Source organism: Seriola lalandi, unplaced genomic scaffold, assembly GCF_002814215.2.
Source record: "Seriola lalandi dorsalis isolate HSWRI2012SDOR001 ecotype SW California unplaced genomic scaffold, Sedor1 jcf7180002054927, whole genome shotgun sequence".
NCBI lineage: Eukaryota > Metazoa > Chordata > Actinopteri > Carangiformes > Carangidae > Seriola > Seriola lalandi.
The window spans coordinates 1257615-1281078 of record NW_019525479.1 but is presented as its reverse complement, the minus strand read 5'-3'; the positions used below and the strand labels follow the sequence as shown (position 1 = coordinate 1281078).

General features: G+C 40.1%; 1 protein-coding gene across 1 annotated transcript in view; it reads right to left on the bottom strand.

Annotated features, from left to right (window-relative positions):
- LOC111644257 (XK-related protein 7-like) overlaps positions 1–12056 on the bottom strand; it is a 66875-nt gene extending 54819 nt beyond the window's left edge. Inside the window, exon 1 of the mRNA XM_023393059.1 lies at positions 11449–12056. Within this exon, the coding sequence (XP_023248827.1) occupies positions 11449–12056 (608 nt within the window). The remainder of the gene's footprint in view (positions 1–11448) is intronic.
- Between the last annotated feature and the right edge of the window lie 11408 nt (positions 12057–23464).

The following is a 23464-nucleotide window of genomic DNA, read 5'->3' as shown; positions in this document are numbered from 1 at the left end:
TTAACACACATGCATACCACTTTCACTACTCAGCAGTGTGACAGCAGCCAGGCTCTACTTCCTCTGATGAGGAGATCAGGTCTTTCGCTCTCACACACCGACACACAGCTGGGCATAAACACACACTGTCTTCATGATGAGGAGTGGAGAATTAACACAGTCAAAATGGTCAATTATTCCACAGTGAATTAATTAGCTGTGGTGTGTAGACTGCCGTCTGGAAATTATTCTATAAGTTAGTGCTCATGGTCATGTGTCACTTTAATGGGCGCAGGATTGGATTTGGAACTAATGTGTTGCTGGTACAGTATACAGTATATGTGTGGGTGTGTGTGTGTGTGTGTGTGTGTGTGTCCACATGCAAGGCAGACGCTAACATGCATCACTCCAGCACATACACTTATTGAGCAGGTGCAAACTGCATGTTCTGTCCTACATACAGTTACACAAACACGCTGGAGTGCGGGGATCAGAAGCTTCTTAAAAGCAACAGCCCCCACCCCCCACCCCCCACTCACGCTTCCATATCGCCCGTCCTGTCTCTGTGTTGATTTCAGGTTAACAAGTAAAAGCAAAAGCAGAGAGACACAGACTGTAAACAGAGAAAGAGAGAGGGAGCAAGTGACAGAGACAGATCGGATGACAGGGGCAGCTAGCAGGAAATGCTAGATCCTTTCACACATACACATACACACACACACACACACGCACACACACACACGCACGCACGCACACACACACACACACACACACACACACATACAAAATGTGATTGACAGCTCCCTCAAGGGCTGTAGTGAATTATTCAGTACAGTCTGATGGACCGACAGACAGGAGAGCATACAGAGAGACAGAACATCAGTCAGAGAAACAGACTGAGAGAGAGATGGACAGTGAGACAGACAGACAGACAGACAGGCAGGTAGAAGGCTGTGGATCATCAAAACTTCCCTCCGGGCATATTTTTATTCATAATCAATAACTATTGAATTTTACACAAACCTATGTACATTAACAGTCCCGGGATTTCAAATTCTTACATTACAGACATGTTTTGAAATTCAGTGTGTTCCTTCACCTGCACCCGGCCACTACGGAACAGACAAGTTACAACTTTGCCACATGATCAACAAAAAACTGTTTGTAGGCAACAGCTAGCCAATCAGCCTGCAGCTAGCTGTGCTCACTACCCTCTGCTGTGCCCCACTTCCATAACTGTATACAGTATGTACTACATGCTAATCTTTCAAGTTGACTTTTTTGCAGTTAGTATACAAGAAATCAACCTGCGTCGCCATTTTATATTCCTTAACAGGAAGTGATGTATACGCTGCCATACACCAATCATACTTCAACTTCCCAGACGGCAAAATACACTGAACAAAAACATAAATGTAACATGTATTTTCTTTCTCATTTTACATGAGTTGAAATTAAAGAGCTAAGACTTTGTCTAAGGACACGAAAGGCTTCGTTATCTCAAATTCTCTTCACAAATTTGAAACTGAAATCCGCAATTCTCTTTTGCCATGATCCGTCCATCTGACAGGTGTGTCATATCGAGATGCTGGTTACACAGCATGATCATTGCAGGTGTGATTTAGTCGGGTCACAATAAAACTTTAAAATGTGCAGTTTTATTTTGAAAAAAGGAATTTATTTTTAGGCACTGAACTTTGGATTTCACATTGTTGTTTCTCAAGATCTTTGTGGAGATGTCTCACCACCATTCCCAATTTATTTCAGGGGGTTTTCAAACCTATAAGTTGTTTAGTTGTATCTGGCTCTTGCTCGTTTTCGCTGTGGGTACAGTTTGCTTTGGCTGATCTGAACACAGCAATCGTACTTGGGTGGGGACCAAAACAATTACATACAGACCCTTTGGGGGAAGTTGCCTTTGTCCGGCCACAAACAAATTCTAGACTGGTGTTTTGGCTTCTGAAATGTGTGCCGACTTCAATCTGAAAGAAACTCTTTGAGGAGCCTCAAAGAGTTTTTTGGGTTTAAGATCATGTTATATTATATATGTTTCTGAAAATGTTGGTGAATGCATCGACTGCTGAGACAAAAAAAAATTCTTTGAAAGAGATGTTTGGTTTACCACACACGTCTGTCTGCCTTTGTACAAGTCTATTACACTGTATCTGTCTGTGTGTGTTTGTGTCTGACTTTCAAGAATCGCTCTCTTGTCCCTGCAGGCCATTGGATGCTGCAGGATAAAACCTTAAGGGCAAAAAACCCACCCCAAAAAAAACATGCAGAAAAACTTTAAAGAAACCTCTCCAGTCCTGTCACAGCAGATGACTTTACCAAAACAACCCAGAGTGATACAACCGTTAACCGAGGCGTGTTGTTTATCACAGAGTTTAATGTATTTGATAACCACCTACTGTCTCATTATCATTACTGAAATGGAGCAGCTGCTGTTTTCTGTTTACCCCCTGATCGACTAAGGTTGTGCTCCTCAACTTTTCGTGATTGCAAACAAAACGTTTAAACAGCAGATATCAGTTCCTCCTGTTGGCAATTTTCAGATGTGGAAAAGGACATTGGAAATTACAGTTTACAGTAAGAAATAGAGAGAACAAATGCTCCAACAGTTTCACAATCAAGGGAAACTTGAGGTTCCATCCAACAGAAGATAAAAGTTAGATAGTAAGTAAGATATTTCAGTACATGCATTTGAAGCATGGTAAGTCTGAAAAATTAATATTTTTAAAAATCTATTCTACTGAGCAGAGTGAATTGAAATAAACCTCCAAACCAGATTCAAACAAAAAGAGCAGCCCTCTTTTATGACTTGAATCTGATATTAAAAGAATATGAAGGACAGAAAAATTACTGCAAAAGTACAAATAATAAAAAACAGCACAAATGAATAATTAAATACATAAATAAATGCAAAATAACAACATTTTGGTAATGAATATTCTCTATTCTGTATTTTTACATTTATTAATTTAAGAATTTCTACATTTATTTTTTTTTCTGTATTTCTTTCTTTCTTTACTTATTTATCATTTATTTATTTATGAGCAGAGTGAATTGAAATAAACCTCCAAACCAGATTCAAACAAAAAGAGCAGCCCTCTTTTATGACTTGAATCTGATATTAAAAGAATATGAAGGACAGAAAAATTACTGCAAAAGTACAAATAATAAAAAACAGCACAAATGAATAATTAAATACATAAATAAATGCAAAATAACAACATTTTGGTAATGAATATTCTCTATTCTGTATTTTTACATTTATTAATTTAAGAATTTCTACATTTATTTTTTTTTCTGTATTTCTTTCTTTCTTTACTTATTTATCATTTATTTATTTATTAATAATAATTAATAATAATTTATACTTATGTAATTTTTTGTCCACCATACAAGACTGCATTCAAACTGTAAAAATTCCTACCTTCCACCTGCAGTTCCCAACCTTTCTGTAATGTCTCCTGAGTTTGGACCAACACTCTCCTCTCCTTGTTGCAGGCAGTTCATGTTTTCTTTAGTGGAACAAGATGAAAAGTCCAAACCAAAGACGAAAAAAAAAAAAAAAAAAACCTGCTTCCTTGGGATTATTTTTTCAACATCACACAAACCCAGGCCACTTCTAGCCTCCCTCTCTCCAGCTCCTCCCAGGTGTGTCACATAGACAGCTGATTAACAATCAGACTGCTCCCCCCTAATTATGATGTCATTTCCACCCTCTCACACACCTCGGTCTAACAAAAGACGGTGTCCAAATTCCATTCTAAATAACACACACACATATTGTCATAATGTAATTTGTAAACAATATATCATTGTACCTTTCTTTAGTAGCAGTAAATGCACCAATGGATATCAATTAAACTGTAACTTTAGAATGCCACTAGTAAAAGAGAGTGAATTACACCCATTTTAGTATTTAAGGGCAATCAAAACTACCAAAAGTAGAAACAATCATTAGATGAGAACTAACACAAACTAGAGTAGCAGAAGAAGAGTCTTTTCTATTATTCAGTTTGTCGTGGAAACCTTTGCAGCACATCACTGAATCAGCAGGTGCAGCGCTCTGTGAAAAGGTCTGATGTTAAGACAAACAAAGATAAACAATAACTGGACTAGATGATAAAGAAGACCCAGTGTCTGTGTTTGGCTTCGGCCCCCGAAACACTTCACTGCCCATGTTTATGTGTTGGAAAGAACAGAAACAAATATCCAGGTCCAAAAAAAGGCCAAAGTTATATTTTACAAGTCTACAGAGGACCACAGATCATAACGGTAAACGACCTGACAGGACGACCTGCGAACATTTTTTCCTTTTATTGACACTCCTCCAATCGCTCGTCACCCCTGGCAGCCACCATTTAAAGAGTCTCTGAGTGACAGGTCTTGTAATTAAAATGAAAAGTAAGAGCAATATTCACTGAGAGTCACTTCATTTGTGAATGAACAGTGAGGTGACCCCTCCTTGAACACACACTCTCTCTCTCCCTCTCACACACACACACACACACACACACACACACACACACACTCACACACAGTTTTGAATGATTCAGCGTATTGAGCTACATTGAGGCTGCCAGTTAGCCACTCGGGCTGATTATTAGCCGTGTCCTGACGGGCACAGCTAACAGTCAGACCACCTGAGCTGAGTGACCATTTGGAACCAATTCAATTACTTCTCTCCGGGATTGATTGATCTGGTCTGGCACGGGCAGGAACCAATTGGATTGTCCTAAAAACTGCAACGCTGGCTGACCATTGATGCTTTGTTGGTCTCTCCACCTGCCTGTCCGCCTGCCCATGAATCTGCCTCCATGTCAGGCTGTCTGTATGTCAGTGAGGGTGAAGACATTCCTTCATAGATTTAAAAACAGGAAGAACAAAGTTTGATTTCCTCTTTTAGAAAAGAAAAAACACACAAAGCTTAGCAAATGTGGTGATAAATAAGAGCAAAAAATGCGACTTAAATGACTGAAAAAGAGTCAAACTATAATCCAAACAAAAAAAAAAAACATGATGTCAGAAGATGATAGGATGTTTGCACAGTCTGCTGCCATGCTAGCACCTCTGTGGAGGTTGCAGTACTTACAAAAACAGCTGAGCTAAATGCTAATTGAGGATGCTTACACGCTCGCAACGACAATGCAAACATGCAAGAGAAATGCCCCGACGTACACTACATTAGCAAGAATTTCTGAATATGCACTGTGAGCTTATTGGACATATTCAACTGCCCCAGAATGCATTGCGTCTCTTCAGACTGCACAATGTCGACCAGCAGCTCTCCCGAAATCTCAGAAAACCTTGCAGCAGATTTATAAACAAGCGTTAGTTAGATAACCTGACCCCATACTCAACATCTCCATGGTTACATACAAAAAATATTCAAACTTGATAAAGTGACATATTAACAGTTCTATGAGCAAAAATATTACTCGCTGTTAATGGCAGTTGGTGCAAAATGCATTCTGGTATACTGCTTGTATACTTCAGTGTGAACAGTCAGGTTGGTAATGGCGGTGTGTGCAGTACATACTCACTGAGTATGTAATAGGCAGTACCTTTTAGCAGGCGGTTCCAAACAGAGCCATAGCGTGTTAGCAGGCTAACACTTCCTAATTAGCACTGAGCACAATGTACAGCTGATGCTAATGGAAATGTCATTAGATTAGCAGGAATCTGGTCTTAAAAATAAAATGATAGCTCTTGAAAAATTAATTATTTCATCCTGAGGGGGGAGTGAATGTGTTGAGTCCATGAAATTTCTTGACAATGCATCCAGTAGCTTTTGAGATTTTTTCAGTCTGACCAAAAGTGGTGGACTCAACAAGCAGACTGACATTCCCATCCCTAGAGCAACACCGGCCAGCATGGCTGAACATTCCTCAGAAGTCACTCCATTAGGGGTCAACTGATATGGGCTTGTTGTGACTGACACGAATTCCAATATCTATCACTTTAAACAACTTGTAGTCAGTTCATCTCTTTAAAATAAAACATCAATTAATCCTCTAACATGCTGTTTATCTTCAGAAAAAAAAAAAAACACTTGTGTTAACCCATGTTCTCCAAAAAAGTGATTTATCTGCTTCAGCTTCAGTCAGGGATTTCCTACAATCCCCAGAATGCCTTTCAACAACCCCCAGGGTAAAGAAATGTCACCTTGCTGCTTTTCAGCTGTGGATTTTAAATGTAGATGGAAAAAATGATACAACAGCAGAGCGAGAGTCTCCAGTCGAGAAAAGGTGAGTTGACCTTGATTAAAATCTTAACCTGTCTTCACACTGCAATGCATTCTGGGACCCGTCCCGCTCCTGCAGCTGTGAATACTCGTCTGTGTGTGTCTCTATTCATAGGGATTTTTCACACATGGTTGTTGAACATCTTGGGAAAATGAGGGATTGACCTAAACCTGATGTTTGAGTTCAATAAAGAATCTCCTGCTTCTCACACTGATGCTGAAAATACCTTGGAAGTAAAAAAAACCCAAAACATGTAAAACAGACTGTAATCTCCACTATGTTCTTGCTTCTCTCAGTATTTACACTCATTTACATGGATTTATCCTTTAATGACTGACAGAGAAATGTAAGATAAAGACAGAGAAAGATAAAAGTCAGCAAAAATAGGGATTTTTCCCTTAATCCGGTGATTTGAATACCAAAAAAAAAATAAGGGCTCAGCGGCTGTTTGCTGATGCAATCTTTGAGATGTGTCTACAACAGTGATTGAAGTCAGCTTGCGGTAAATTCAATTGATTGGACATGATTTGAATAGGCACACAACTGAGCGATCGAGGGAGAAGGGCCTTGGTAACAGAGGTGACCAAGAACCTGGTCACTGTGGCTGAGCTCCAGAGATCCTGTGTGGAGATGGAGTAACTTCAAGAAGGACAAACCCTCACTGCAGCACTCTGAGATCTGGGCTTCATGGCAGAGTGGCCGGACATAAAACACACATGCACAGTGGCGATCCTAGACTTGGGGGGCCCCAGGTAAAGAATCCCATCAAAGACCACCCGAAAGCCCAACCCATCCCCCACATGTAGACTATTGGCAGACGCTACAATTTACAGATATGCTATAAATGCCTCACATGCAGACAATCAATAAATGCTAGCTACAGCACACATCATCAGGGACCCCACTTAGGGAGGTTTGGGGTAGCAGCAGTACACTGTATTGTGTCTTTATGGGAGGTTTAAGGAGGTTTATAGTTACTGCAAAATGTACCTATATGAGGGGCCACGATCGGGGGCCCCTTTTCCCCTTGGGGCCCTAAACATTTGCCTTGTTTGCCCCTCCTGATGGTGCACTTCTGCACATGAAAGCAGCTAAAGGATTCTCAGACAGAGAAACAAGATTCTCTGGTCTGATGAAACCAAGATGGAACTGTTTGGCCTCAGTTCTAGGCCTCATGACATGGACGAAACCAGACGCCCCTCACCGCCTCCCCAACACCATCCCAAAGTAGCATCATGCTACTTTGGGATGACGACTGGAAGGCTGGACAGAGCAAAAGCACAGAGATATCCTTGATGAAATATTGGTTCCACAGTGCTCAGGACCTCAGACTGGGCCGAAGGTTCACCATCCAAAAAAGATGATGACCCTAAACACACAGCCAAGACAACACAGGAATGGCTTGGCAACAGAGCCCTGACTTGAATCCAATGAACATCTGTGGAGAGACCTGAAAATGGCTGTCCCCTGACGGCCCCCATCCAACCTGACAGACCTTGAGAGGATTGGCAGAGAAGAGTGGCAGAATATCCCCAAATCCAAGTATGCAATGTCATATCCAAAAAAAACTCGACTCTGTAATCGCTGCCAAAGGTGCTTCAACTAAGTGATGAGTAAAGGGTCTGAATACTTTTTTCAATGTGATATTTCAGTTTATCCTATTTAATAAATTTGCAAAAAAATTCTAAAATTCTGTTTTGGCTTTGTTATTATGGGGTATTGAAAGGCTGAAAAAAGTGAAAGTGTCTGAATACTTTCTGAATGCACTGTATATTTATAAATATACACAACCACCTACCCGACCTCCTCTGTAAGACTTTTTCTGGTGCCATAAAAATGTCACAGTACTTCCACCTTTGCAACCTTTGCTTTACTAACAGATAACAGTGATTATTTAAACAAACACATGAACTTGCCTGCAGGAGCAAAATTGCTAATTTTATATCTTCTATAAGTTTCAGTCTTTTACAAAAGACAATTACTCCAACCCAACGCAGCTATGAGCAGGTGTGATTTAATTGATTTTAGGCATGTCCCCTCATGCCAGTGTAGTTCACGTTTTTCTTTCCGCTGTTCTTGTGTCTCATCATCTCCTCCACACGCTGGCTCCGCTAAACCGCTACCATGCAAAACGATGTCAAACTTCGTCAGGTGATTGACACGAGACACAAGCTGAAAATTTTCTGGCTTTGAGCAGTGCAACGTACGACACATGTAGGTTTCACTCTTCAGGGCAAATCATATGGTTCAGATGTGACTGAAGAAAACAAGACTTTTTTTTTTCTTTTCATGCTATTCACAAATATTAGAGGATCAGATCTGAATCCACATGGGAGAGAAAAAAAATGTGAACCGGGAATTCTCAGCTGCAGATGAGTCAAATCTGAGTCACACTGAGACCTGTCCAAGTCTCCCGGCAGCAACTATCACATTAAAACCAACTCATTCTCATTCTTCAGCTCTCAGCATCTTATTGTTGTTCATTAATGCAGTTCATTACTGAGTCTGCATGTAATTATACTCATGTGTGAATTCCCACATGCTCTATTTCAGAATTAGTTGATGTAATATGAATCTTTATTTAATTCGCAGTCATTTCCTGTCTTCTTCCACCTTGACAGAGAGGTCAGCTTGAGGTGCCTTGCTCAAAGACACTTCAGCGGGACAGTCAAAAGTGTCTTTTGACCTTGCTGCTAAACCAGGTTGAAACAGCAAATAGCTAAGTTCAAAGGTACAGGCAGCTCGCAGTCTACATTTTTATCAGATGGTTAAAACTTTGCTCCGTTTTTCTAAAAGTTTAAATGACTTACAGGACTTCCAACATTAACACGAGTAGCAGGGAAAGAAAAGGGCTTCTTGCTGAACTGGCAGCCTTACTGGCACTAGAAAATATCATATTCAATACATTTTTTTTTTTTTTATTACATCACATCTGAGAGACTTTTCTGTCAGGCACGGCAGGGCAGAACATGAATTTGACACTGTTTTCTGAGTGTGTGTTTTGAAAGGTTTCCTCTGTTACCACAGAACGTTACACTGCTGTTTGTAATGCTTCCACATTATTGGTGCTCAAGTCTCGGTCTCAGGCTTGAGTCTGACTTTGCTGCATTTTTTTCTGTTATCTCAGACTTGTCTTGATCTCAAGGGTGTTGTGACTCTGGCTTGTTTCAGCCACTGCTAACTCTATATCAGTCTTTGGTCTTGATTGAATTCATCTTGCTTTTTTCTTTTCCATTTTTTTGGTTGGTTGTTTTGGTTTTCCTGCCGAGCATCACCAGACAGTCTGATCTGTTGTCGGTCAATTCACTTAAATTCTTTAATAAATGTAGGTAATGCTTATGCTTAATGCTTATGCATCATTAATGTAAAAATCCTTATTTGGTACATGCAGTTATGAGCAGAAATGTGCTGAAAAACATAATAATCTCATCGCTACCAAGCAATGGTGGAAGAAATACTCATCCTGCATTTACAATCCTACTAAAATACAGAAGCACTCTTTCTGCATCAATGTGTAACTACTTTAGCATTTTTACTGTTGTACCTGGTTTTAGTGGAGCTAGTTTTAAACACAGGTCGAGCCCCTCCAAAGGGTCACAAGATAAATCTGAGGGGTTATATGATGATTAATGGGGTTGGAAAGAAGAAAAATGTGCATTCATTTTTTGGACTTTTCTCAGCTCTTTGCTGTTTTTTGTGAATTGTAGGAGGGTTTTGCCTCATTGGGCCTGGAACAACCGTTTAAATGAAAGAAGCATCTGTCTTAATGGTGGAACTGCTAACAACTCATAGACAAACAAGAGAAGGGGGGGGGGGTACTGATTTCATCTTGAACAATGTGATATATTTTATGTGATTTTTAGTGCCAAACCTTATTGTGAAAAGTAACCAGGAACTGTAGCTGACAAATAAATATAGTTGAGTAAAAAGAACAATATGAACATCTGACATGTCGTGGAGTAGAAGTAGAAAGTAGCAGAAAATGGAAAGACTCAAGTAAAAGCACCAGAAAATTGTACTTGAACACACCACTTGAGTCTTGTATCAGTCTTGAATGCTCACATTTGAGCTTTTCTCAGACAAAGCTTCAGTGGACTGTACTACAACTGTAATACAACCATACAACAACCGTGGTGCTGCATTACTTGTACCTTATGATTACATCTAAATTTGTATTTCCTTTCTGTCATTCTATTTAAATGCTTGTTAGAGAACTTCTCTCATGATTTTGATTGAGATGTATGTAGACTGTGGTTTCATCAAATAGATGCTGTGTCTCATTTGTGATGAACTGCCAACTTGATGATGTGCGAACGTGAAGAATCAAGACGTTAATCATGCTTCACAATGTCTGAAAAATGATTAAATTCCGGAGACTTGAACTGCTGCTGTGAAACTTTCATATTCAAGTCAACACGTCGTCGCACATGGAGTGAGTGTGGTTCTGGAGGAATTTTAATCAAAGCATGCCTCACATCTACACACAGTTCAAAGCACGGGATAGGACATTAGCTTGGATGTGTTATGGATGGAAGATTTTGCCAGTGCATCCTCTCGTTTTACATTTTATCCGTCTCGCTGAGCTCAACCAAAACTAGACTAGAGTGTGGAGGGGGGAAAAAAAAGACTCAGTTTCAAGATCACTAACATGACAAGCAGCCAGAGGAGAGAAGCAGCGGGGTCTGACCCACACAGCTTTGATAATATTCCTGTCAACATATCAGGACCATGACAGAGGCATCAGGGAAAGAAACTGCATGTTGGAGCTCGGTGACTATATGCACCCGTCCAGATCCTGTCACAGCCAGGACAAGAGGGGCAGATGAATAAAAAGGCTCCTGGGTGAGTAATTCATATTTTTACTATTACTGTTACAACTGCTGTGTGATAGAGTGAATGCTACAAATTCAGCTTTTTGGCAAAGAGCCTCTCTCTTCCCTGGTGGATTTCTGCACATTTCTGTCACCAGTCAATGTGGAGGAAAGGCAGTATTTCGGAGGGGGGATAAGTGCACACGAACATGCACATGAACGGACACAGACGCACGCACACACAGATACATGTAGGGAGCACCTACACACACGCGCTGGGAATGCAATGCTCACGTGTGCAACGCGCAAATAGGCTATTAAATACACACCAGCAGGTATGCACACACGCGCTCATGCACGCAAGCACACCCCTCTTGTTCCCCACACCACCCCAGCGGTCTTACCTCCAGACTTGCCCCAGCTGCAGGACGTGAAGCACGGTTTGAAAGACCCACATGCAGACGGTGCAGCATCTCTGGGGGGGGGCGACTCTCACTGCCGTCGCAGGCGGGGCAGAGGACGTGTAAATCGGGGTAACATTCGCAGCGTTCCCCGCCGCCGCGCTCCCACCTCGCTGGTCGCTGTCCTTGGTGCTTAAAGTGTTGTCGCCCGCCTTGGCTGCTCCGGCTGCCGCGCCTGCCGCTCCCGCGCCGGTCCCGCTGCCACTCGCCTCTCCGTCCCCGCCGCTCAGATCCGAGTAGTCATACACGAACCACCTGAAACTCAATACCTGGACGACAGCGGAGGGCACCACGACGAAGACGAGAGTCAAGCCGAACCACCAGTAGTCGCCTCTCAGGTAGTAGTCGGCGGCCAGCCACAGGTCGGTCGCGCCGTCGGAGAAAAAGACGAGCAGGGCGCAGAGCACCCAGCAGCAGTCCAGCAGGGTGTAGGGTTTCCCGCCGGCGGCGGTGCAGCGGGGCCGGGCGGCGGGGTTCCCCGGCTCCGAGAGGCTCTTGGGCGTGTTGTCATCTTCCACAGACACCGCTGCTCCATCCGACTTAGCGGCCATGTTGGTTAGGATAGGAGAGAAAGACAGAGAAAGAGGTGGGGAAACGGGAGAGAGAGGGAGAGAGAGAGAAAGGGAGGGGGCTGGCTGTGTGCAGGAGAGAGAGAGTGAGAGAGATTACATCATAACTAGCCTCATCATCAGCCAATTAATTGTGAGGCATCATTACTAACAGCGCTTTTAACACCATGACACCAGCGCAATGTTTCCAGGACATTCAGCGTGCAGACAGAAAAATCAAACAACTGTGACCTGCAGGGCTTTTATTTTTTAAATCCTATCATTAAACGTATTCCAGTTACATTATGTCCCTGCAGTAGCTGCACTCTGCTGCACATAACAGGACTGTTGTTAAACTCATCTTATAGTGGTTTTATATGCAGCTGGTGCTGAGTATCAGTTTCTCGCTTGGCACCGTCACTGAGGGGGGGACTCATCATTTCACTGTGAATGCTGTAAACCGATGAACGCTTTGCATCCCGTCCCCTCTGTGCTGGTTCTGCACAATGTGTGCTTCCAGTCAAATATATGTTCAAATGTGTATATGTGCATTAACTCAGAATCATAACCCCGAGACATTCTGAGGAAATGCTTTCAGAAAGTCTTTAAGGAAGTAGCTCACAGTGATATTCTTTCAGTTTTATTTGCCAAGAGTTTTGTCCTGCTTCACATTCAGACAGATGTATAAATTCATATGAGCACTTCAGTAAAACCACAGTCTGCTGTCTCACTGGAACAGAAAGGTTAAATGGTAATGCCACTGTTTTTTCTGTTGGGGTTCTTCTCTCACTGCATATGCTCAGCAGAGTTATAGATATAAAAGGCTGATTTTCTTTCATCAGAGAAAGAACCTGTTGTCTGCATGTTCAGTGTGAAGAACACAGGAAGAGATAGTGAGCACATAATTCATAGGTGTCCTCACAACCATATGTTGTCATGCAAATAACATTTGTCCTGGTTTCTGATGACATCATGTGTACCAAGAGTAGCCTACAGTATTTCAAAAGTGCTAAAAATGAATTACGTCATTGCAAAATGCTCAGAAGGATTTGGCCTTTATCATAAAATTTGAGTTGAGAAAGACAGTGTAGGTGTGTATTGATTGTCCAGTCATCGATCGCAGTGGTTCTGAAGCTGGTGTCCAGGGATCCACAGGAGTCCATGTGGGGGTTCCTGGGGGTCCCCAGCTTAAAGGGGAATAATTTATTTTATTCCATCCATAAGTAACACAGTGACAGAGTGAATGGATATTTTGGTTGTTGGTTTAAACACTTCCTGTGATCAAAATCTAAAATCTAAAAGAAAATGACGGTCTGTGGTCTAATTTGTGTTGGTTTAAGCAAATGGCGGTTTGTGGTCGTCAGTTTAGGGGTCCTTGATTTGAAAAAGTTTGAGAACCACTGACCTACAGTATACTTAATACCAAAACCAACAAAGCATCACTTAATCATGACATACTTTGTGACTTCCTTACCTTACCTGCGGCACTCGACATCAAGCCAAATGATTCATACTGAAGATGTAAATCTTTAAAAATGAGCTACTCGCGTTTTGAAATGGACACTTTAGTTTTAGCAAACTTTACTCAAACAGGAGGAAATAGTGCATTTGTTGGGCACAATTTTCACTGGAGGATTATTACACAGTCGGAGTATTTTTGGCACCAAGAAGGTGTGTGTGGAATAAGATGTGTTAGGGTTTGAATACACAGACAGTACTTGTTATGAGGACTTTATTTGGTCTTTCTGGCAATAAGAAAAGAATAGAGTATTACCAGATGTCACCTTTAAGAGTTCATCAGCATCATTTGTTAAAGAGGGGGATTAATTACTCAGTATTTTCTCCTTTTTTTGGCTGGTCTCGGACCGGCAGCTCTCTTAGTTTTAGCAGCAGGGCCTTTAAAGTGCATTTGTCTGATTGTAACGAGGCAGTGATGCATAAAGCTGACAAGATACAGAGCAACTGGTCTGTTTGCAGCAGTGACCGTACTAATTGAAAAGATCCCATAAACTCTGAGCAGAATAAGCAATAAAACTCTTTGGTGAATTACGGCTCTGCGCTTCACTGCCCTCAATAAACTAATCAGCCACCGTGTTTCCACATCGGGGCCGAGTGAGGCTTATCTGAGCCGGGGTCAATCCAAAATGTCTGTGGAACAAGATATAAAGCCCAGTTTGTTAATCTGAAGCTATTGCTCTGCTCACAAACCACCTCAGCAGCAATCACATCTGCAGTTGTTTTTTTGGGGTCTGGCTCTGTCTGGCCCTGATGTGGAGACTAACATGATTTCGCTGATGGGTGATGCTGCATGACGAACCCATATAGGCCTTGAAATGGAGACAAGAGCCCCTGTTACAGAAACTTCCTGACTCTAAAAATCCTTTCCAATCTTATGAAAACGTTTGTATTTTGCTTTCTTTCTTTCTTACAACATTATTAATTAATGAGTTAAGTATGGTCACGTCAAATAATTTGCTCTGGCTGCCAAACGAAGGACACTGTTGAAGTTCATATGAGCTCTGATGTAGATGACATACTGGCAGGTTTATTCGGGATGCTTGGTCTTGCTAACTGTATTTAAAGGGCCTGCAAAGCAAACAGTCAACCTATATGTTTGTGTTACAAACCACAAGGCAAAAAGTTAACCAAATGAAATCTTTTAAAACCCCCTTAGGCCTGTGGGAGTTATATTCTTCCAAATTTTTGAGAATTGAGCAGAATTGAGAACAAATGTTTGATGAGAACCAAAGTTTGTGTTCTCTAGAGAAGAGCGGTGCTATTCCGATTGGTTGCCACCAAACCACATCGTAATTTGTTACCATAAAGTTGCTTGGACTTCAACTTTTCCTGACACCCACCCTAGCTTTAGCCCATTCCTTATCGGATTTATTTGCCTGATCCATTGACTGTTTTCCTTTGTACTGAACCCTTTGGCAAGTATAGACTTTTTCCACTGACTCCTCATCTCTGTGTTCAGATGTTACACTTATGGCCCCAGAATCAGGAGTAAGCCTGAACTAACCTGCTATTTTAAAGATAGTTCAGTGAGTTGCTTTAAATTTATACAAGCAAGCTTGTCCTTGGACAGCAGCTACTGATAAAATCCACACCCACATAATTCAGGCATTTAAACAGTCTGATCAAGAGAGACTAAGACAGGTATCACACTCCCAGATGGTTTTTAATGGCTCATTGCTGTGTAAGTCAAAGCTGGAAGTGTTTTGGTTTTTGTTTCACGACATATATTAGCGATACACAGATTTGTCTGGATATTTTTTTTGATAAATGATGCCCATTATGAGTTGGAGACTAAGGGGAGCTAATTAGAGATCCCAGATCATCACGGCTCCGACTCTGGCACAGTTTAGAAAAACACAGTCGAGGTTCTGCAAAAAGAAAACTCTCTCTGCTACGTTCTTACCATGCAAAGTTTCTCATTAAGCCCCAACAGCCGTGAAAGTAAAATATAGAAGTTTGTAGCAGTTTTGGAATATCTTCATTGCTCATGGATGGAGCAAGAAAGGATCACTGCCCGGGTCAGGGCTTCAGTTCCCAGCTGGTCCACTCAAGCAAAGATTTAAATGTATTTCAGGATCCTTACAGTTTATATTCATGTTACAAAATGAATAGCTATACAACCAGAAGGATTGGTGAAATGAAAAAAAACATTACCAAAATAAAGTATGTACAATACATACAGATACTGTTGTTACCAGGGCAACAGTTCTGACAGCTCCTACAAGAAACTTCTCTGGGCTCTGAGCTCCATCTCATGATATGGCTGGATTGGTTTATGGATGGTTTGTTAGGGGCCCCTCTGCAAAAAATTGCTGTTGGGCCCCTATTGTGGTAATTCCAGTGTACACCACTTAATCAGGAATATGTACCATGCAAGCACAGGGCCCCTCTTCAACACAGGGCCACAAAATTAGTTAAAACTGCAGGGAAAGCCTGAGTTGATATTGTACTTTCGTGGTTCAAACTCCTTGTAAAATCAATGAAATTACCCAAAAAATATTTTTGCTTAATTTATTAATTTTTTGCACAGCAATATTAACAAAATGGCCTGTAATTGTTACCTCATGATACATGTGCACTATTCATAAAAAAACAATTACCCATGTTACCTGCCAGGCTTTGTATGGTTGTGAACAGAGGACAGAAATTTAATGCTTTCTGACTGAACTTGAGCTTTTCATATCAGCTGCAAAGTTCTGACACCATGGTAGCTCTATACTGCCCAAAACATTCAGTATATTAACCAGACCTACACAGTCAATTATTAATAATTATTATTATTACTTATTTCCACCTTGTTCTGCCAGATAATGAATTTTGTACCTTTTTCTGAAAATCTGAAACATAATTTGGGGATTTTCTGTCCTCATTCAAAAACAACTAAACAAATATTATATATATATATATAATATGATATATAATATCATGTTATTGTTTTGTTTGCATTCAACAAATACATCTAAGGTTAAACTACTATGCTGCTTACAGCCTCAAGGAGCGATGTATTTGTTGAATAGTAAGAATGGTGCATTTTTTAAAGCTGTTCTCATTGAAAATTTAAACATTAATGTTATATATTTCATCAGATTTATTTGAGGCTTTTTCAAATTCCAGCCAGCATTTGTTTTTATATTTAAAACCAAATGTGGTGAACGGCAGCATTGAGTGCCCCCTCATGGCAAATGATTTTAAACATCAGGCTCCCCAATCACACCCATTCTGTTTTTGACATCACATTTTAATGAAAGTTTGACTAGCATGCAGTGAGTGTAAAATCACTGTGCGCCAGACAAACTATCCCCAAGAGTCTCAGTTCTCTTCCTGCTGCTTCACCTTAACTCACATTCTGTGTGCGTACTCTGTGTATCCCTGTATCACTCACATGCTGCACAATTCCTGACAAATGAGGGTCATTATGAGTTTGAGAGCACAGGGAGCTAATTAGAGGTCTCAGATCAGTGCTGCTGCTGCGATACACTTTGGTGAATGCAGACAGACTCCGAGCTACAGAGGGACTTTTAAAACATCTGTACCAGTCCACCGCTGATTTTTTTTAAATAACGATTTTTACATCTCAAAATGCTTGTTAATTTTCAGTGGAGAGTGACAGAAAAGATGGAAGTCGGACAATGAAGCTCATGTGTGGGAACTTTGTGCCTCCATGGTACATTCAGAGTCAGCTGAGCTCCCACGATGCTAGCAAGAAATTCTTATATGAATGTGATTTCAAAGGAAAGAAAAACTGTCTTGAAATAGTTTGTCATTGATCATCCTTAATATAGTAAAAACCCCAAAAACCAAGATCATTTTAGCCCAGTTCACATCATATCTCAGTGTTGTATTTCTTCCATGGGAAGAATATATTCCTATGACTCTGGAGGAAGTATCGTTCATACAGATCTGATAAGTTCAGTGAAAAGAGAATCAGACACCTTCAGGATGATCAACTGAAATTTACAGGGAGTATAGAGACATACAGTAAACTCATGTAAGATTTTCTTTCTATTAATTTGAGATTAATATTTTAAATAAACCATTTAATAAACCATATAATCTAATATTTTATTCATGCTTTTTAATAGCTTGCTTTTTGTTAACTGTTTTGCACGTTTTACCGTCTCTCATTTTTCTATATTCATTTTTGCTTTGCTCCCTTTTTTTCCTTCTTTAAAGGTAAACACCATCCTACAAAGTTGGATGGTGGATGCAGGTGGGCGGGGCTTGGGGAATGGCTGAGAGCAGTGACTTTGTTGTGACATCACAAAGTTACAGAAGTCCTCATGGCTATTTTTAAGGCTCGGTTTCTGAATGCAGTCTGTGTACATTTCTGTGGTGACTAAGTTTTTTGATACTGTCACAGTATTAATATAAAACCTAGACCTGCTTTATAATCAAAAAAGACACTGAAATCTCACTTTTTTTTAAAGCTGGAAATGATTGCATGAATGAGAGTCTGGCAGACAGCGCAGTAGCTTTAAAGAAATAAAGAGGGATATAAACCTCTAAAAAACGTAATCTCAAAAGAAAGCTTGAAAGAAAACTCAAAATATCTGAGGCTTTAAACAAAAAAAAACAAAAAGCCTAAAAAAAGTGTTAAAAGATTGAAGGAGAACAGCTTAAAAGAATTAAGTCTTGGCGTAAATAAACTCTGAAATAAAATTTTAAAGAAAGCACAATGGAAATGGAAAAAAATTATATAAGCAATACTGAAAAAACAAAGAACATGGATAGAAATAAGACAAAGAAACAAAAGGACTTTGCACATATTAATTTAGCTCACATGGTGATTTGACATCAGCTGAGTTTCTGTGGTGTGATAAGCAGACTGAAGAGCCTGAAGCTTTCACTTTCAACATCAGTCAGAGGATTAAGAGGAAACAGAAACTCCCTCAGAGTCATTAAAGGAAAGCATGTCCATAAAACTCGCTTCTTTAAAGTGATTTATTACATGGAGAATTACATGGAGCCTGCCGAGTATTCACTGATATGAGACGTCCTCCAATATCCCAAAATGTCAGCTTTCTCTCAGAATCGCTCGTTTTGTATTTGTCTCAAATCCCATCATCAGTATGGTGTGTTTAATTGCCTGTAGGGTCTGTGGGAAATATTTCAAACTGATCAAATCAGATCAAATCATGCTCGAGGGAGAGAGAAAGAGAGAGAAAGACTATAACTCTGCAGTCTCAGGGTACATGCAGATTTCCTCCTGATTAACATAGACACTACAATTTTTTATGTGTTCACTTTGGCTCTATGGTTCTACAAAATAAAACATGATGACGGAACCAGACTAGCATTAACTGCCTTTTTTTAAAGGAGCTATTTGTAAGTTTTGATATTGCTACGTACCTGACATTAGCATCACCAGCTGTTTACTTACCAGTCAAGAAGAAAAATTGTGAGTTCAGCATCAAACTTCATTCCTTTATTCACCACGCGCTGTGTCCAGAAGTGGAAACAACCCTCTTGTTTTGCTTCTATCTGTATCACCGCTTTTCTTCTACTGAAGTTAGCATGCTAAAAAGCTAGCTCACTGTCTGCCCTGAAGAAGAAGCTGCTCAGAGGACATATTATAACCTTTTGTCGTGTAAAAACAACAAGACTGGTAAGTAAACAGCCGTTAATGCTAACGTTGGCTATGTTGGCAATGCTGTAGCAAAACTTACAAATGGCTTTAAATATAGAAAGTGCAAAGCGGAAACCCTTTTTAAAATCTCACTTTATACATTAATTCTGCATTTTTAAGTCGTTAACCATCCTAAGACTGTGGTTACAGTTGATAAAGAAGTAAATGTTAATCACAGGTCAGGGCCAGGTTTTGAAAGAAACATGATGTCACAGAGATCTTGAAGTCCTGTAAATTGTACGCCACGTTGCTGGATTCATATAAATTTATAATAAATAGCCTAATGTAATTTTTAGAAGTCAGGGTTGGAGCTCAGGTATGCTCCAGCCCTTGTGACCCTGCACAGGATAGGCTTTAGGATAAGATTTAGATAACCTGGTGGTTCAGTTGTATCAGGTTGTGAAATACAAGTTTTACCTCAGAAAGCATAATTTGGTTCTTTAATTCCTGCAAAATTGGATGTAATCTTTAATGAAGTAGGAAACAGTCTTTGTTTTTCTATGCACAGCCACCAGGTTTGGAGTAACGTGATCTTCAGCAAGTATATGAATGGTGCACGAAACTGCTGAGTAGAGCTGTCCATTAGCTCGGCCCCATCAGCTAGCTTAGCCCTGTACTTCTCCTTCACCCTCATAAATACGTCCACTGGACTGTTCTGCCTCCTCATCAGGGAACATCCAGACTGGAGGCTTCTGGATGGAGAAACTACCTGGTACAAACAACATGCTCGATATTTACCCTGCGAGGCGCTGTGGCCTTCAGACTATGTTTTGATATAACAACGTCTCAGATTTCAACATCAACATGTTTCTAGGAAGATGTTAAAAATTGAGTTTGTGTCCAATTTGTGGGAGTTCAAGAAGATTATGTTTTTTTACAGCCCAGTGGGTTTTTATATAAATTATTTAAATATTCCCTCAATGGGCTGTACAAATAAATAAATAAGAATGAATAAATAAAGAGGTAAAAAACTTTTTTTGCACTGGTCTTCTCCAAACACAAACTACCAGTAAATAAAAATCATACTCACTCACTCCTTTCCCAGACGTCAAGTTTTCTGAAGACTGTAGAGAGACTGTTAGGGGAGGTTCAAATAGAGAAAAATGTTCAGCATAAATGAAAGCTTGTTTGTGCTGTGGCTTTGCTAGCAGCACTAAAATAAAACCTTTTATATTTGCATCCTGTGCCGCAGGCATTTTCCGCCTCTGAGGTTTGAATTCCCTGAGTGTCAACTGGAAGGTAGTTACCTGTGTGGCATTGCGACTGCATAATCCCTTCTGCCATTGTTGAAGTCTTATTGTAATAGCAACACATATTGGCAGTGCTGTTTTACATCCACAGCACACACTGAGTGCATTATATAGACAGAAGGTGCAGTCAAGGTACAGTAGCTGGTATGTGACGATCCAAGGAACAAAACTGATACAATTGCTGCTTCTTGGGAGAGCTGATGCTGAGCAGTGGGATAATGACACGTCCTGGTATCAGGTGCTGCCTTTTATTTTTACCATTTGATAAAAGTTTTGTTAAATTTTCATGTGTCTACAAATCTTGTCATTTGTAGTAGCCAAGGAATTGTGTGGAGACTATCAAATCAAATCCGTAAATCAAACTAAAAGTGGGAAAAATAAATGTGTTAGTTTAGCCTTAAGAAACCAACCAAACTTAGTATTGAAAGGGTGAGCACAAACTCATCCACTAAGTAACATACCTTTAGATAGCAGCCTTGGATTCACTCCATATACATGCATTTATATGTTGCATTCTAAAAGATGAGAAACATCACCAAGCATGGAAGTAGGATTGTAGTACGCACACACACACACACACACACACACACACACACACACACACATATTTTGAGCTAACCTCCGTGATGGTATGCGCTGGTCAACAAATCATTCAAAGTGGCTGCAGAAAGAAACACTATAGTACTTGACTTCAGTGTCCTGGAGGCAGTGATGTTTAATTTTTTAACACAGTTATAAATATGATTTCTCACAGCAGAGGGCCGTAGGTGGATGAAACAACAAAGGGAGACACAGGAAATTGTAGAGTGTGAAGACTGTCAGTGAAACCGAGAAGATAGATAGATAGATAGATAGATAGATAGATAGATAGATAGATAGATAGATAGATACTGTAGAGGGATTCCAGCTGAACCTAATGATATTATAAATGAAACTGAGGGGTTAGATTTCATCGCTCTCTACTTATCTCGTTGTAAATCTGTGATTGTCCTGGGAACAGACGGATTTCAGGAACCTGATCACTCGACAGGAATTGATGTTCTCTGCCTGCTGTTGCAGTTAACTAAACAAACATTTTCTAACAGTAAATAATCCATTTGGATCAAAACAACCTGAAGATACTGGTTCAGCCTTTTGTTTAAAGCTTGCATTATTATAATGTACAATTAGCCTTTAATTATTAGTTGCACTGTGGTAATTATTGACACATTGTTTAATGAAAGCAAGTGTATATGTGTATGGGTGAAGGGAGTTTTTATGTTTGCTTTCATGATTATTTCATGATCAACTTTTATCTTGTTCAGTTCTTCGCAAGTTGTACATACAGAACACAAATGGGATGTGTTGATTTATCAATATACTGCATATATACAGTATAACATACACAGTATATGATATATAACATAAACGTTGAATAGAATTAACAATATGCTGATAATTTAACTATTTTCAGATCACAATGGAGCTAAAAATGTTAAAGGTTTAAACCTCTGGGGAGCATGAACACGCTGAGCTTGTTCAAATACATACAAGTGCAAATCTTGACCAGATAGTGTCAGTAAACGATCAATACTGCTATATTCAATCATTTAAACAGTAGGGTTCATCTTCTGTGGACCATGAATAACCAGCAACTGTTATCCTGAGCATAATTTAAAATAAAGCTTTCTCCAGTTTGAGCAGACTTTGGAAAGGCAACACACATCTGTAATAACTGAACAACACAAGTTAATTAATAAAGGTATAGGTGATGGCAATAATCATTCCTGTTTTTCTTCCCTGTAAACATCAGACAGGATAAAGAAAAAGTGTTTGAGTATATTTTCTTTTTTACTATTATATTATTTTTCGTAATAGTGATGGCAGTAAACAAGGGTCTCCAACATAACTTGGGAGATTTCTGCAGCAGGGACGGCTCCCTGCAATTTCTGCTCTTTTTTTCCATGAAGTGACAACTGCAGTCTTTGACTGCTCATTATGCCAAGATGGAGATGAAAGAAGCACAGGAAGCCCAGTAACACAGTTCTGATGTTACGGCGAGACATGCTGGGTTAGACAGGCTGAATGTATAGCACAGCAGCATCCTCACAAGTCAGTGTGACACAGATGCCTCTGAATGTGTGTGTGTGTGTGTGTGTGTGTGTGCTTGTGTTTGTGCATTGGTGTGCTTTCTATCTTTGTGAGGACTGGTTTTAGTTTAAGTCAGCATGTTTCAGTGAGACAGTTTGTCCAGTCCTCATTTCTCCTCAAAGAAATTCAAACTTTACGGTTAAGATGAGTTCTAAAATTAAAGATTAAATTCATTATTGATTAATCCACGGATTATTTTTTGATAAAGTGAATAGATTTTTCTGTTGATCAATTATTTGAATAATTATTTCAGCACAAGTTAGAATTAGGTTTATGTTAATGTTAAAGGTGCTGCTGCTTTATTATGTCAAAGAGGGTCCTCACAAGTATAGAGGTCCAAGTGTGTGTTCGTGTGTGTGTGTGTGTGTGTGTGGTTCATCTAAGGAGTGGGAGTTTGTGCAGCATGGCAGCTGCCATGTTCACTTTCTGTTGTTTAGTCACATGCTGCTCTGACTGTGCACGTGCGCGCGCACAGAGAGAGAGAGAGAGAGAGAGAGAAAGAGAGAGAAACATTCAAATACAATCAACTACTGTACAAACTATACACATACTGTCTGGTACAAGTAGACACACAAACACACACACACACACACAGTATATATGTATTGTCCAGCTGACCAGCCCTCGAGAGCTCACTGTCTCAACAACCGATTCACAAAGACAGCCTGAAATAAACAACGAACACAGAGGATAGAATGAGGTAGAGAAACATACAAGGGCAAGAGAGAGAGTCAGAGAAAGACTTCGAGAGAAGAGTGCGACTGGGAGTCCAGAGGGGCGGGAGGGGGAGGATGTGGGATCATTTTAATCCCATTATAACGTTTATATTAAGAGGAGTAATTACTCAACCCCTCATTAGGATTTTGTTCTTCCTGAGACTTGCTGGA